Raw genomic sequence first — 17,517 nt, 5'->3', positions numbered from 1 at the left:
TTTGGATTTTGGAATACATCTTAGCAATTGGGACTTCCGTACGGAGTTTTTCCAACCACCTAGCAAGGATAATGGTTTTGTCATCATCGCATTAGGGGAGATGCGAATTAGGTGTCTATAAAAGCCTCCACTTTGATTGAGCATTCGGTTAGGAAAGCAAAAGTCAAAGTTTTCGAATAGGGACGGAGAATAGTCACGATGTTCTACAATCAGGACCATTCTTTGTACGCGGGTACCTGCACAAGACAAGTGTTAGAAAAAGGATAGAGTCTACCTCCGTGCGGCTTGACGACTCTAATCTTTGTACGGGTTGCATTTCTTTTCCGCCTTAGACTTAGAACGGAATTTGGCATAGAAAATTTTGAATTTCAAAATTTGAACCTTTAAATTTTGAATTTGAACACTCGTAGTGAATCCACTAGGTTTTGTACTTGTTTGAAACGTCGTCTGAGGCTTGAACCGCTGGGGAATATATCCACTGGGGAAAAGAGTTTTTTTATTGACTATTGGAATTTGAATTTCTTTGACTTTCCCGGAGCTTGGGTCCGCTGGAGTAGAAAGCTTAAATCCGCATATTTTTCGAACTTCATATTCTTGAGATATTTTGTAATACCTCGTATTTTTTTAATAATTATAAATATATTTTATTATATTTATAAAGTATTTTATGATTTTTAGAATTTATTTCGCATTTAAATTTTATTTAAATGTATTTTAATTAATTAGAATATTTATTATTTTAATTAATTACGAAACGAATTTAATTTTCGAGTCGGGAAATTTAATGGGTCGCAAGTAATTTTAAAGGTTTGGGTTTTAAATGAAAAGTCCAACTCGTTTTATTAATCAAGCCCAATCAAAAGAATTTAAATCTAAGCTTAAGGCTAGCCCAATCATTTAAATGCTAAGCCCAATGTCAAATTTCCAAGCCTAGCCCACTAGGAATATAAGAGCCTATAAATAGGACTCTCCTCTTTCTTTTCTTTCCCCACACTCTTCCTCTATCTCTCCTCTCTTGTCCGGCTCATCCGCACGCCCGCACGGCACTCGTGTGCCTCGTGCCCTCACTGCTCGCCCACACTCTCGCCCACTCTCTTGCTCACAGCCCGCCCAGCCAGCACGCCTTGCTGCTGGTGTTGTGCTGCTATTGTGATGCTGGTGCGCTGCTTCCCGCCCAGCCACACACGCCGCCCCAGCTCACTCTCTCGCGCCCAGCGTGCTGTCCCTTGCCCTCACTCTCTTGCGCCCAGCGCGCTGTGCCTTGCTCGTCGCCCCTCGTCCCGCGCGCTGTGCCTGCTCGTCGCCCCTCTGCCGCGCGCACACACACGAAGTGTGTGTGTGTGTGTGTGTGTTGTTTTGTTTTGTTCGTTCAATTCTTTCGCCCAATCACAATTATTTCGTGGTTGTTCCGTGTTATAGGCCGGATTGGTATAATCCTATTTCCCTTAATCTATTTTATTTCAATTTCGTATTTCAAATTACATTATTATTATTGTTTTGAATAATTAAAATGCTGGGAATCGGTTATGAACACCGTATTTTGAGGATTTATATGTTTTGATTCATGAGGCGTATTTTAATTATTAAAGTATGAATTTTCAAATTTTTTTATGTAATAAAGAATTGATTTTTATGATGTTAAATTGGTTTTATTGAGAAATTCAAGTTAGGTTTTAACCTAGACCTAATGGGTGATTAGCATAATTAGGTGATTAATTTAATTATGATAATCAATTATATTTTTAGATATACAAAAAGGTCTAAAGTGTTGATTTTTATTGATTTTTTTTTTGCAAATAATAATAAGCTTTTATTTACCAAGTAATCAGAGTATTAACAAACTCTGAAAACACCAACTGTCCACCCAACTACAACAGTAGCAACAAGCTACACACCACAAGCTAACTAAGGCTTACATCATCCAATACTGACATCTAGACTCAACATTAAACATTATGTTGCTAACAACAGCTTTAACTCGATCAACATGATCCCTAAACACCTTAGAATTTCTTTGTAACCAGAAACAGTAAACTGACTCAATGAAAGCTACACTATACTTGCAAGCCTTCTTCTTTTTACTTATGCTTCTCTTTACTACAATCTGAACTTCTTCCTGCCAAGGCAACACAATTCTAGTCACTCCTAGATGAATCAGAACCTGTCTCCAAATCTCCTTAGAGTAAGAACAAGAGAAGAACAGATGATCCAAACTTTCATTTTCCAACTGACACAGACCACACACACCATCAATATTCAGTTGCCATCTTATCAATCTGTCTTTTGTAGCTAGTATGTTCTGCACTGCTAACCAAGCAATGAATGTACTCTTTGGACTAGCATGACTATTACAAATCAATCTCTTCCATCCCACCTGTACTCCAACTGGATGAAGAAATTTATACATTTTCTGAATTATAAATTTTCCAGCCTGCACAAACTGATCAACTCCATTAGCCTGCAGAAAGAATTCTCTATTATGCCATATTTTTCTTAGAGACCAAGTTAAGCCATTAGGGATAGGCATAGTCCAGAAGTCTCTATGCTGAATGTAATAGGCATGGACCCACCTCACCCAAAGTCTATCCTGCTTCAAAGCTAAAGCCCAACAATGCTTCAAAATTGCTGCTTTGTTCCACACAGTTAGGTCTTTAAGATTCCACCCTCCACAACTCTTAGGAAAACATAATTGCTCCCAAGAGACTGATGCTTTCCTAGATTCTGCATCAGTGCCAGACCACAAGAAACATCTACAGATTCTTTGAATTTCTTTCATCACTTTTTTAGGCATAATAAAAATCTGGCACCAGTAAAGCTGGATACCAAACAGAACAGATTTCACAAGTTGTAACCTTCCTGCATAAGAGAGAAATTTAGAAGTCCAACTCTTGATTCTAGCAACAGTTCTGTCAATGAGAGGTTTGCAGTCTGTAAAAGACAGCTTCCTAGTTGTAAGAGGAACACCCAGGTATCTGAATGGGAAAGACCCCTGAGGAACCCCAATAGAGCTAACAATACTGGAAGCAACATGGTTAGGAACTCCAGCCAAATAAACCTAACTTTTATGCAAGTTAGCCTCCAATCCAGAAGCCAAAGAAAACTTAGTGAAAGCATCAAATAAAGCCTTCACAACACTCTCATCAGCTCTAGAGAACATCAGTAAATCATCAACAAACATCATATTGGTAAGGTCCAGCTTTTTGCATCTAGGATGATAAGAGAACTCAGGATTATTAGCAAGTGAAGCAAGACACCTTGACAGGCCGGTATTCCATACCCAAAGCAAACAAGTAAGGTGATATGGGATCACCTTGCCTCAAACCCTTCTTTGTAGGAATTGGTTTTGTGGGACAACCATTTATCAGAATAGAATAAGAGACAGAATAGAGGCATTGCATCACCCAATTCACAAACTTCACAGGGAAACCTAACTATGACAACATAGTTTTCAAGAAAGGCCACTCCAAGGAGTCATAAGCTTTTTTGAGATCCACCTTGATCATACACCTAGGAGAAATATATTTTCTTGAATAGCACTTCACCAGCTCACAAGCTAGCAAAATATTATCAGAAATAACTCTACCAGGAATGAAGCCAGACTGAGAACAACTCACAACTTTCCCAATAACACATTGCATTCTAGTAGTAAGGATTTTGGAGATAATTTTGTAAACAAATGAACAGCAGGCTATTGGCCTAAAATCCTTCACACAAGAAGCATTCTAGATCTTAAGAACAAGAGTAACTGAAGTGTTGTTCACTTGCTTCAGCATAACTCCAGTTCTAAAAAACTCTTTCACTGCTTCATAGACATCTGCTTAAACAATCCCCCAAGCTTTAAGGAAAAATAAACTATTGAACCCATCAAGTCCAGGAGCTTTATTGTTATCAATACCTTTGATAGCTGCATCAATTTCTGCATCTGAAATAGGAACCACCAACAATTCTGCATCAGCAGCAGAAAGCTGTTTCCCTTTCCTAACCACCCCAACATCCACACCAGTCAAGGAACTAGCTGCAGTACCAATCAATTGCTTATAGAATGAGCTAACTTCCTCCTGAATTTCCTGAGTAGTACTTAGCTTCTTTCCAGTTTCATCATAAAGGATATCAATACTGTCCTTAGCTAACCTCTCCTTCATTGCACTAAAAAAGAACTTAGAATTAGAATCTCCCACTTGCAACCACTGAATTCTTGCTTTCTGTCTATAGGCACTTTCCTGAATATGCAGAAACTTCTTAAGAGTCTCACTACACTCCCTCTCACTTTGTTGCACATTACTATCAGTAGGGCAAGAAGCTAGCTGAGTCTGAATTTGACACAAATCAACCCTTAACCCCTCAATTCTCTCATCAAGCTTGGCAAAATCCTTGTGATGCAGCTCCTTCAATCCTTGCTTTACTGCTTTCAGCTTAGTCCACACCTTCAGCATGGATCCACTCCTTGGACAGGAAACATCCCATCCTTTCCTAACCACATCCAAAAATTGAGCATGATCTTCCATGTAGTTAAAGAATTTAAAAGGTCTATTACCTCCTCCCAAATGAATATTACATGACATAACTAGGGGGGAATGATCAGAAATCCCTGGAGGCAAATAATCCACCACAACATCAACAAACTTAGCATGCCAAATAGAATTGGCAATATCTCTATCTATTCTGGAACAAATTCTCAAACTACCTTGCCCCTTATTGCTCCAAGAATAGTAACTCCCACAACTTTTAAGTTCAGCCAAACCTGCAGAATCCATACAGCTATCAAAATCTTTAGTTTCTCCCTCAGTGACTGCATTGCCATTTACTCTATCAGCAGCTAATAACACTGCATTGAAGTCACCCATGACTAGCCAAGGACAAACAACAGTACTACTAAAATTGGAAATCTCTCTCCACATAGGTCTTCTAGTATCAACAGAGTGTAAACCATACACAGCTATGAAGTTAGCACTAAAAAGGCCATTTTTTGTAGCAACAGTACAGTGAATACAGAATTCAGTTTTGTGAAGTAGCTGAACTGACACCAATGCATGCTTCCAACCAATCCATATCCTTCCCCTAGGAGAGTGCTCATAATTCATAATCCACTGCCACCCATTCCCTATTTTCTTCTGAATTTTACTACTATTCTTCTCCTGAACTTTAGTTTCTAACAAAGCTACAACACTAATGTTATTATTAGCCAAAAATTTCTTTATTTCAACTACTTTAATGGGATCATTCAATCCCCTAACATTCCAGGTGCTTATATTCATGTTGGATTAGTTGAAAAGTTCACTCCATCACCACCAGCAACCACATCCCCCCCACTCATGTGAACCTCAACAAGCCCCACAGTCTGTACTGGAGTTCTTATATCTCTCCTTCTCCTTGAAACAACCCTCCACCCTTCATCATGAATTGGAGCAAGTAAGGTAAAAGGTCTATCAGTAGCAGACAACTCTCCATTCTCTCCATCATTCTCTTGTGCACCAGGTTTACTATTCAAATCAGCAGTTTCTTTTGCTTCAGGAGCTGGTTGTACATTTTAGGTTTCCACACCCTCACAACCTTTCTTTTCTGAACAGTAGCTGGCCTAAACCTTGTAGTGTTCACCTTTGTATGAGTACAATCATGTCCCACAATCTTACAGTCCTGGCAGTATGGTGGTAGCCACTCATACTCCACCACATGTTTAACAATGTTACCCAAAGGATCCTGAATCTGCACATATTTAGGCAAGTCACCATTAACATCCACCTCAATGAGTATTCGAGCAAAGGATATTCTTTGCTGCTTAGAAGTACAATCATCCGCAAATAGTGGATCTCCAAGCAAGCTTCCTATTCTGCTCAATGAATCAGCCCCCCAACAGCTTAATGGTAAATTAGGCAATCTAACCCACAATAGTACTACCCTCAATATTTCCTCCTGGAAATTAAAACTTGCTGCCCAAGGTTTCAAAATCATAGGTTTGCCAAAGAACATATGAGGACCAGGCACTAGTACTGATTCCTTGTCCTTCTTTGACTGAAATCTAATCACAAAATAGCCCTCATCATGGAGGAAAATCTGAGGTTTGCTAACTTGCTGCCATTCGTTTTCAATGAATCTCAAAACAGCACTAATCGAAGGTTTTTCCCCCACCACATACATGACAATTGCATTCCCCCACAGTTCATTCATTTTCTGAAACTCATTCTTAACAAGTAAAGCTATGGGTGTGCCTTCACAAACTGTGGGAGCAATAAAATTCAACGCAACACCTTTAGAAGGAAGAGTACTACCTTTAAACAGTTTCACCCATAGTTTTGGATCCATATTCAGTCGCCTTTGAGGTGGCTGCACACCATTCCCTCCATGCTCTGTTTGTGTACGGACATCCCCTGTTTTCTGGGTTGGATCTACACCTGTGTTCTCCTTCGCAGCACCCCTATGTTGCATCTCCTTGAGAGCAGCATTGACACTTCTCACCAGCAAGCCTACCCTATCCTTTCCCACCACCATTCGATGGCTATCCTCATAGATATCTTCCAAAGCTTCAACCAACGATGGTGGTCGATTTACATCAGTACGAACTAACTGCGACTCACTAATCGAATCCTGATAAGCTTGTAAGGTGTCCATAAGTTCCGTCGACGGTGGTCCATAGAAAGGATGAGGTAGAGGCGCTGGTGTCACCAGACCTTCACTACCCCGAGGTTCATCAGAAATGGGTATTTGTTTTCTGAGTTGGTTCTGGTTCTTAGGCCTCGAAAGTTCTTGATGAAGAAGAGAAGACGCTTCCTCATTAACCTAAGCAGTCTCAAGCTTCTGTGCTCTCTTCTTCCTCGCCATTAACAAGGGTGGCGTACGTTAGCAAAGAACCTTAACGTGCACCACACCATGAGAGAGAGAGAGAGGAAAATTTCCGTTCTTGATTTTTATTGATTTTAAGGGTGGAAAAAGTATGTTTTCATACTAGGGATTAGTTTTGCAAATTGAGACGATTATTTTATTAAAGGACGATTGAATTCTAATTATTTAGCAAGGTTTTATATTTTATAAACTTGCTGGAAATTTAATGAACATGGAAATAATTAAAGTTTCATTATTTTGATGATAGGAGGTGATTTCTAAGTAAGTGATCGTTTTGCAAAGTGGCCCCTACGCTTAGGTATTCAAGGTACGTACAAGTCTAGGGCGACCACACTATTTGTCAAGGGACATTACATGATTGTTATGGATGTCAATTATATTATGTGAACTTGGTGGATTCATATTTGTTTTGGTGAACGATCATGTGGATTATTATATTGGAATTATTGATTTATTGGTTGAACAAACATGTTGGGATTATTATGAGTATGGATTTCATTGTCAATCATGTTGTTCAATATTTATGCATGTATGGTTTGTTTCACATGCAATGATGGTACCCCTAATTGGTACAAATATGGGACTGGAGATGGTAGGTGGAAGTATGATACTGAGGTTCTCACTAATATCTTAGAGGTTGCGGAGAATAGCTATGAGGATTGAAAATACTCTGCGGGTCTAGGTATAGGCTATAGAGGAGAAGAAAGTGATGTTGAAGATGGCATGATACATGATGAGCAAGCTAATGATGTTGAGGAGGATGAGGATGATGTAGTTGAGATTGAAAATCCTAACCCAGTAGTTCTTGAACCAACAATTGAGATATCTAGTGGATCTGAGGATGAGCTTGAGGAGAACAATGTGGTTGATAGTGAGCCACAACAGTATGATGAGGCTATGGATGAAGACTTTGATCCAGAATAAGACTTGGATGATCCTAATGATCAAGACTTTACTCCAGAGCAATACAAAGAAAAGAATGATCGTCGTGATGACATTAGTCTTTAGAGAAATGTAATCCTTAGTTATTTATTTCGTTGAGTAATAAAGTGGCAAAGCTACTACTTATGGTTATTAGTTCAATTAAAGTTTGGAGAAATAAAAGTTATATTATTGATGGATGTAAGACTTTATCATTGAAGTATTAATAAAAGCATCGAATTTCCTTTTCGTTATCTCTTAAGTTCAATTTTCAATTCTAAGTTTCGTGGGTATCGCAAAGGGATTAATTGTTATTTCTTCAATGAAATTTTATGTGCAAGGTGGTCCAATTAGCAACCATCTAAAATTACATGCATCGAATAGGTGGAAGAGAAGGCCCAAAGTTGGCGCCAACTTCCCCTAGGACGAGTGTCATTTGTGTTCTTGTTGTGAGTGGGTTCGTTGTCGAACTAGTGCCTTAGTAATGTCATCTCCAACCAATATTAAAGTTAGTCTTTTATTCTATTCAGGAGAAGGGATATGGCTAACCAAGAGATTTCTGAAGTGGTTAGACAACTAGCTGAGGTAGTTCGAGACCTAGCTCAAACTAGAGCCAACCCAGTGCATGATCCGGCTGGGGAAATGTTTAAGAAAATAGCTCAAAGCAAGCCTCCACTGTATAGCGGAGAGATTGAACCAAGTGTACTTGAAAACTGGTTGAGAGAATTTGATAAGCTTATCCTAGCTGTGAATTGCCCCGAAAACCTTAGGGTAAACAATGCTGTGTATTACCTTAGAGGTGAAGCTGATTTATGGTGGCAACGATGTGAGAATACCCTTAGAGCCACGCCTAACTTTGGGTGGGAAGCGTTTAAAACTGCGTTGAGGAACAAGTTTTACCCACCTTACATGAAGAAGCAAAAGGCGCAGGAGTTCATCGAACTCAAAATGGAGGGTTTGTCTGTAACGGAGTACTATTCTAAGTTTATAAAGCTGTCTAGGTTTCCACCTGAAGTAGTGGCAACGGAAGAGCTTAGAGCTCAAAGGTTTGAGAATGGATTGACCATGGACTTACAGTTGTTGCTGTCTGGAGAGACCTTTACCTCATTAGACACCCTATACGGAAAAGCTGCTCACCTGTATGGGTTACAACAAAGGAAGAATAGAAGTTCTGAGAAAAGAAAGGATGTTGGGAACTCGAATTAGGGGAGTAACCAACAGAATCAAGGTAATTTCAAGAAGCACAAAGGGAATGGGAATTTCCAGTTTAGGGCTAACAATGGTGGAAATCGCAACAACCAAGGTGGTGGAAACCAGTCTGGAAGGAATGGAGTAAGGACCTACGACTGTAGGCGCTGTAACATGAATCACCCTGGAAAGGATTGTGGCGGAAACCTAGTGACCTGTAGATTCTGTCAGAAGTTAGGCCATAGGGAGTATGAATGCTATTCTAAGAATGGGAAGCCTAACCAAGGTAACCACCAGAATAATAATCGGAATAATCAGAACCGAAATAGAGGAAATGGAGGTGGAAACCAAAGGAATTACCAAGGTGGTAACAATAATAATAGCAATGGAAATCACCAGAACCATGGAAAACCTGGAGGGAACCAACACCAGAATGGGAACCGAAATAACAATGGAAACACCAATGGAGCTGGCTATAATAAAGGAGTTGCCCAAGGGAAGCTGAATGTGATATTTAGGCAAGAAGCGGAGACTTCCTCTGATGTCATAGCTGGTACTTTGTCTATTAACCCCGTTTTAGTTAAAGTACTATTTGATTCTGGTGCAACATATTCTTTTACCTCAATAGACGTTTTGGGAAAATTAGGTTTGAAAGAGCCTGAAACAATTGAGGTACCTATAGTCATACCTACTGGTAGCATAGTGAAGTGTACCAAAATCCATAGAGATGTGCCTTTGACCATAGCCAAGACCGTATTCTTATCTAACCTAATCCAGTTTGAATTAGGAGAGCTAGATGTGATTGTAGGGATGGATTGGTTGGCCATGTTCAAAGCCAAAATAGATTGTGAGAAGCAAAAGGTTCACTTGAGGTCTAGCTTAGGCAAAGTAGTGTCGTATCATCGTTTTGGTAAACCTAAGAACATAGGGATTATCACGACAATGGATCTCGTGAAGCTAGTCAGTAAAGGGAACCCAGTCTTCTTATGCAATGTGAGGAACCTAGAGCATGTGACCAAAGATCAACCTGAGGACATTGCGGTAGTGAATGAATTCCTCGATGTGTTTCTGGAAGAGATCCCGGGGATGCCTCCCAATCAACCTATTCACTTTACCATAGACATAGTGCCTGGAACCGCGCCTATCTCGAAAGCACCATATCGAATGTCTCCATCAGAAATGAATGAGTTAAAAGGCCAATTGGAGGATCTATTAGAGAAAGGTTACATTAGTCTAAGTTCATCGCCTTGGGGAGCACCAGTCTTGTTTGTAAAAAAGAAGGATGGAAGTATGAGGCTCTGTATAGACTACATGGAGCTCAATAAGGTCACGATTAAGAATAAGTATCCTTTGCCTAGGATAGAGGACCTATTTGACCAACTGAAAGGAGCATGAATCTTTTCAAAGATCGATTTGCGCTCAGGTTATCATCAATTGAGAATCGCTGATCACGATATACCAAAGACCGCTTTTAAGACTAGATACGGACATTCACTAGTAGAAAAAACCCTAATTGCAGCGGGCTTTTAGACCCCTGTTGCAGCGTACATCGTATGCTGCAACTGGGGGGCCTGCAACAAGTCTGAACTTGTTGCAGCGTACAATGTTCGCTGCAAAAAGTACTTTTTTGCAGCGTACATATGCATGTACGCTGAAACAAGTGTCAAAATTTTGGCAAAAATAGTGACTTGTTGCAGCGTACAAAGAAGTGTACGCTGCAAAAAACTCCACTTGTTGCTGCGTACATCTATTTGTACGCTGCAACAAGTCTGAAAATTTGCCAAAATTTAGACCCTTGTTGCAGCGTACACATATATATGTACGCTGCAACAAAGCACTTTTGGCGGGAAAATTCTAATTTTGTTTAGGGACTGTGCACCAAATATAGAAACCTGTCATAACAATAATAGAATATCACAACCTGTATAACAAATATATAAACAATAACTGTAGTTTTGTATATATTCCAAAACCAAAGTGCACGTACTAATACATTTAAATATATGTACGTTCCAATTTCAACGTACGCATACATTTTAATACAAAATATTGTCCTATAACATCTAAGCCAACTCGATCAAACGCCCTCAGGCCAATAATAAATACTTTATGGTAAAAAACTTAGCCCATTGCTCACGAACCACATCAATTTCCTCACTAGCATAAGGCGCATTCCTGTAGTATAGACCTTCAAAAACAAAAATTTGATGGGAGCATTAGATTAAATGTCATTTTAGTCTAAATATGAACTATGATGACCCAATGAGCCTTAAATGTGCATAAATAGATTGAAATGAGTATTTGAAAACTTTAAAAATAAGCATATTAAACATGTAATAAGTTTGAAATAAGTCATTAGGTTCTTTAGTTCACATTTGGGAACGAAAATGTCATTTTAGTCTAAATATGACCTATAACGACCCAATGAGCCTTAAATGTGCGTAAAAGATTGGAAAGGGTCTTGGAAACTTAAAACTAAGAATATTAATCATGTAAAGGGTTTAAAATGAGTCTTTAGATTCTTTAGTTCAAAGTTGGGAGCAAAAATGCCTTATTTTAGCCTAAATATGACCTATAACCACCAAACAAGTCTCAAATGTGCATAAATCGATCGGATTGAGTCTTAGAAACTTAAAACTAATCATATTAATCATGTAATTAGCGGAAGTGAGTCCTTAGGTTCGTTAGTTCAAATTTGGGAGCGAAAATGTCATTTTAGCCTAGATATGACCTATAATGGCCAAATAAGTCTCAAATGTGCATAAATATATTGGATTGAGTCATGGAAAGTTTAAAATAATCATATGAATCATTTAGAAAGTTTAAAGTGAGTTCTTAGGTTCGTTAGTTCAAAGTTGGGAGCGAAAATGTCTCATTTTAGCCTAAATATGACCTAAAACGACCAAAAAAGTCTCAAATGTGCATAAATAGATTAGATTGAGTCTTGAAAAGTTAAAACTAATCATATGAATCATGTAATAAGTTTGAAATAAGTTCTTAAGTTCGTTAGTTCAAAGTTGTAAGCAACAATGTCATTTTAGCCTAAATATGACCTATAACGGCCAAACAAGTCTCAAATGTGCATAAATAGATTGGATTGAGTCTTAGAAAGTTTAAACTAATAATATGAATCATGTTGAAAGTTTAAAATGAGTCCTTAGGTTCTTAAGTTTAAAGTTGGGAGCGAAAATGTCATTTTAGCCTAAATATGACCTATAATGACACGGAATAGCTTCTGCTTCTACTTTTTCTTCTGGAGATCAAAGAGATTTTCTTCCTTTTTCCAAATAAGTCGGCGATGCATAAATGGATTGGAATGAGAACTAGAAAGTTAAAACTAAGCATATAAAACATTTAGTATTTTTAAAATGAGTCATTAGGTTCTTTGGTTCATAGTTGGGAGCGAAAATGTCATTTTAGCCTAAATATGTCCTATAGCGACCAAACAAGTCTTAAATGTGTATAAGTAGATTAGAATAAGTCTTAGAAACTTAAAACTAAGCATATTAATCATGTAATAAGTTTAAAATGAGTCCTTAGGTTCTTTAGTTCAAAGTTGGGAGCGCAAATGCCTCCTTTTAGCCTAAATATGACCTATAACGACCCAATGAGCCTAAAGTGCATAAATAGATTGGAAAGAGTTTTAGATCGTTAAAATTATGCATATCAAACATGTAATAAGGTTAAAATGAGTCCTTAGGTTCTTTATTTTAAAGTTGGGAGCGAAAATGCCTTATTTTAGCCTAGATATGACGTATAACGATAAAACAAGCATTAAATGTGCATAAATAGGTTAGAATAAGTCTTAGTTACTCAAAACTAAGCATATTAATCATATAATAATTTTAAAATGAGTCTTTAGGTTCTTAAGTTCAAAGTTGGGAGAGAAAATGTAATTTTAGCCTAAATATGACCAATAACGACACAATGAGCCTTAAATGTGCATAAATGGATTGGAATGAGTCCTAGAAAGTTAAAACTACGCATATAAAACATTTAGTAAGTTTAAAATGAGTCATTAGGTTCTTTAGTTCATAGTTGGGAGCGAAAATGTCATTTTAGTCTAAATATGACCTACAACGATCCAATGAGCCTTACATGTGCATAAATAGATTGGAACGAGTCTTATAAAGTTAAAACTATGCATATTAAACATGTAATAAGTTTAAAATGAGTCCTTAGGTTCTTTATTCTAAAGTTGGGAGCGAAAATGCCTCATTTTAGCTTAAATATGACCTATATATAACGATAAAACAAGCATTAAATGTTCATAAATAGATTAGAATAAGTCTTAGAAACTTAAAACCAAGCATATTAATCATATAATAAGTTTAAAATGAGTCCTTAGGTTCTTAAGTTTAAAGTTGGGAGCGAAAATATAATTTTAGCCTAAATATGACCTATAACGACACAATGAGACTTAAATGTGCATAAATGGATTAGAATGAGTCCTAGAAAGTTAAAACTAAGTATATAAAACATTTAGTAGTTTTAAAATGAGTCCTTAGGTTCTTTGGTTCGTAGTTGGGAGCGAAAATGTCATTTTAGCCTAAATATGTCCTATAACGACCAAACACGCCTTAAATGTGTATAAGTAGATTAGAATAAGTCTTAGAAACTTAAAACTAAGCATATTAATCATGTAATAAGTTTAAAAGGAGTCCTTAGGTTCTTTAGTTCAATGTTGGGAGCGCAAATGCCACATTTTAGCCTAAATATGACCTATAACGACTTCGAATTGCAACTTAATTTGTACAGCTTGTCATGGATTTTGTATTAGAAAAATGTAATATTTAACAGTAAGCAATAAACGAGAAGAGGAAGTATACAGGGAAAGAAAGAGAGACCTAAATACATTACAAAGCATGTGCGACCATATAAGCAAATTAGGAACTAAATTAACAAGAAGGGGTTCGGTAAGAACTAATTGTTTAGCATAAATGTATGCTAAAGATAAAGGTAACCTCGTTTATGCTTCTCCAAGTAATAAGGAACACACACTGTTTGCCTCTCTCTCTCCCCTTATATTTTCTGATTAAAGAACATGAAAGTAACTATACAAAATAAGATACAAAGTAAAATAGCTGTTAGCCTTAAGAATTCACATTTTGAAATTCAACTTGTTCTTTTAGGTAGTTAACAAGATAAAAAAGTTTCAAATCATACAGAAAAAAATTCCTATTTTTGGACAAGTGGATTTGCTAGCTGTTTAGCATAAAAAGTTTGGTAGGTTCAAGGATTTCAAAAAGAAAAGCAAACTGAATACTAAATATTATTGATGAAAGAAAAGAACTATTTCAATTGACACATCAGCTATTCATTATCTTATTTTGGTTTATAGATCAAGTGCACTCTTTATTTTGGTTTATTGATCAATCACACTCTTTTTTTTGTATGTATTGAAACATCCTAATGCCAGGAAATTACTTAGAGTTGAAGCCAGGTTGATAATCAACGCATTATCGAGCACCGGTCCGTCAAGCTTGTGCAAGTTTCTACATGAAGTAAGGTTCAGGTCTTTGAGCGGTCATTTAAATTTAGAGCCTGCATTTTGTTTAACTGCCTAACTCAGAAACAAAGTCACATATGAAAAGTGCAAAAATCCTATATGTGTTCCAGATGAGGCAATTGCGTTGAGGCAAATTGAATCCCACCTGACCATAAACTGATTGGTGCTTATGAATTCCGAGCATCAGTCAAATCCATCAATAATCTAATCCCTAATCAAAGATGGACAGTCAAACTAACATAACTTATACTAACTCGTAACCCTCCCCTTTTTTCCCCTCTAGATGGATAAGGTATGATTTGGATTGGGTGAATAAGTATGAGAGATGAAAATACACCCAGCAGCAATTAAACAAAACAAGTACAGCTTATAAACATATATGTTTACGACAAGGTAAAAACAATTGATAAATGACTTCCTAGGTCTTCTATCAACAGACAATCATGCTTGTGATTGGCAACAAATTTTCTTTATTTAATGACGGTATTAAGCTCAATACTTCTTTTTATTGACTCGCAACTTCCGATTCAATTTTTCACTCTCCCTAGTAATCCATAAATAAAGATTCATCTAGGCCTTCCACATTTACCATGATTGACATTGTCAAATCTGGAGTATAAAGACAAAATATATTGGCTGAATCGAGGATAAAACACACAAAGAGAGAAAAAATGAGTTTATTTTGTGGAGAAAGGGAAACCCCGCACTAGTTTCAAACCGTTGAGAGGAGCGGAATTGGGGGGTGCGTCTGGCGGGATTGATAGTCTGTGCTTTGGAGTATATTATTTGCTGGGTGGTCCCCGTGCTTTTTATTCCAACAACTCAAGTTTATGCCTTTAGTTTTGACTGAAAGCTGTGTAATACGAGTATTAGACTAATTTCTTGTTCCTGTCCCCATGAGAAAGTTCATACTCCAGATGAGTATAAACATTCTCATTTCTGCTACCACTCCCTGCTTCAGGTTCTGTTCAATACAACTTAGATCCATCCCGTCTACATCATTATGACTGTTAGATGTAGCTCTACTTGTACCAAAAACATAACTCATCATCTTGCAGCATTAATCAGCCAATGTAAGAAGCATTAAAGTTATCAACAGTTATGGTAGAATGAAATAATTAACCAACTGTAAAACCTCCACTCAATCCTAAACCAGACAAACACAACTTCAAGAAAATATTGACATAGATCAAATGAAAGCACCTGGAATTAATTCGAAAAGCGGAAGGTAACAGTTTCCGAAGAAACTCCATGTGAAATTCTCTCTCGTAATATTTTCTACCTAATCAACTACCCTAATCCAGGCAATAGCTAATCAATACTAATTATTGACTCAATTAGGTTGAACCATTAAAAAATCAAACCCTACAGAAATCAACACATTTCATAGCCAGCAACAATGAAAATGAAAATAATCAAAACTCAGTCAATTTTAAAAAAAAAATGCAAACATTATGCTCTTCTAAACCAGCAAAATCAGACAATAAGAACTCAACAAAAGATAAACGAATTGAAAATCTTGCAACACACAAAAAAAAAAAAAAAATTGAACAAACCCTAATTTTGAAAACGCAAATCAAGAGGGACAGGGAAGAAAGTTACTTGCCGCGGCGAGGATTGACGGAGAACAGATTTCGCAAACCGGCCGAGCAAAGTAGCTAAGTTTTTCGAGCAGGGAATGACTTCACCTGTGGCTTTCGGAGCAGGAATAACTTCTACGGTGGTTTTTCGAGCAGGAACCACCGGTGAGGAGGCAAGGAAATAGACCCTTGCTTGAGTACCACCGACTACGGGCGACGACGACGGGTCGACGGCGACTGGGAGAACCACCGGCAACGGGCAAGACGCGGGGAAATATTAGGGAAGAAGAAGGGAGTACTGAGCGCCCGCGGGATATGAATTTTTTTGGGTCTTCAAGTTTGAGATAGAAATGTATGGTATGAATTAATTAAGTTGCAGCGAAAAAGATTACAATAGGCTATTGCAGGGGGCTTTTACCATGTACGCTGCAAAATAAAAGGGCTATTGCAGGGGGCTTTTATTATGTACGCTGCAAAAAACTCTTTTGAAGGGGGCAATTAATTTGTACGCTGCAATAACCCTTTAAAGAGTTTGACCCGCGTTGACTTACTAGTTGTTGAAGCGTATTAATACATGTACGCTGCGACAAGGGGGCTGCGACAGGGGTTTTTTCTACTAGTGATTATGAGTTCACCGTTATGCCTTTTGGGTTAACCAATGCACCTGCAATATTTATGGACTTAATGAACCATGTGTTCCATGCCTATTTAGACAAGTTTGTAGTGGTTTTCATAGATGACATCCTAGTGTAGTCGAAGAGTGAAGAGGATCACGCTGAACTCTTGAGATCTGTTTTGAGTACGCTGAGAGATAACCAGTTGTATGCCAAGTTCTCGAAGTGTGAATTTTGGTTGGAAAGGGTTGCATTTTTGGGACATTTTGTGTCTAAAGAAGGAGTGGCAGTAGACCCTGCTAAGATCAAAGCTGTTAATGAATGGCCTACACCCAAGAGTGTGACTTACATTCGAAGTTTTCTGGGATTAGCTGGTTACTATAGACGCTTTGTGCAAGGCTTCTTTAGGATAGCCAAGCCAATGACAACCTTGATGAAGAAGGAAGTAAAGTTTGAATGGAATGACTAGTGTGAGGAGGCGTTCCAAGCCTTGGAGACGCGATTGACAACTCCACCGGTGTTAACCTTGCCAGATGAGAGTGGTTCCTATGATGTATATAGTGATGCCTCTAAGAATGGTTTAGGGTGTGTATTGATGCACAACGGAAAGGTTATTGCGTATGCGTCGAGGCAGTTAAAACCATATGAATCCAATTACCCTACCCATGATTTAGAGCTAGTCGACATAGTGTTTGCAATGAAGATAAGGAGACACTATCTGTATGGTGTGAAATGTAGGATATTCACGGATCATAAGAGTTTGAAGTACATTTTCACACAGAAGGATTTGAATATGTGCCAACGAAGGTGGTTGGAGTTAATTAAGGACTATGATTTGGATATTCAGTACCATGAAGGAAAAGCCAAC

At 37.8% G+C, this 17,517-nt stretch overlaps 1 protein-coding gene across 1 annotated transcript; it reads right to left on the bottom strand.

Moving 5' to 3' along the window:
* Nucleotides 1–3,818: 3,818 nt before the first annotated feature.
* On the bottom strand, nucleotides 3,819–5,255 carry LOC110784028 (uncharacterized). The gene has a single exon (XM_021988432.1). The coding sequence runs from the start codon at nucleotides 5,253–5,255 to the stop codon at nucleotides 3,819–3,821; it is 1,437 nt and encodes a 478-aa protein (XP_021844124.1).
* Nucleotides 5,256–17,517: the final 12,262 nt, after the last annotated feature.

The sequence above is a fragment of the Spinacia oleracea genome, chromosome 4, assembly GCF_020520425.1.
Source record: "Spinacia oleracea cultivar Varoflay chromosome 4, BTI_SOV_V1, whole genome shotgun sequence".
NCBI lineage: Eukaryota > Viridiplantae > Streptophyta > Magnoliopsida > Caryophyllales > Amaranthaceae > Spinacia > Spinacia oleracea.
The sequence above is the reverse complement of the archived record's forward strand: the minus strand, read 5'-3'. Positions and strand labels throughout refer to the sequence as shown.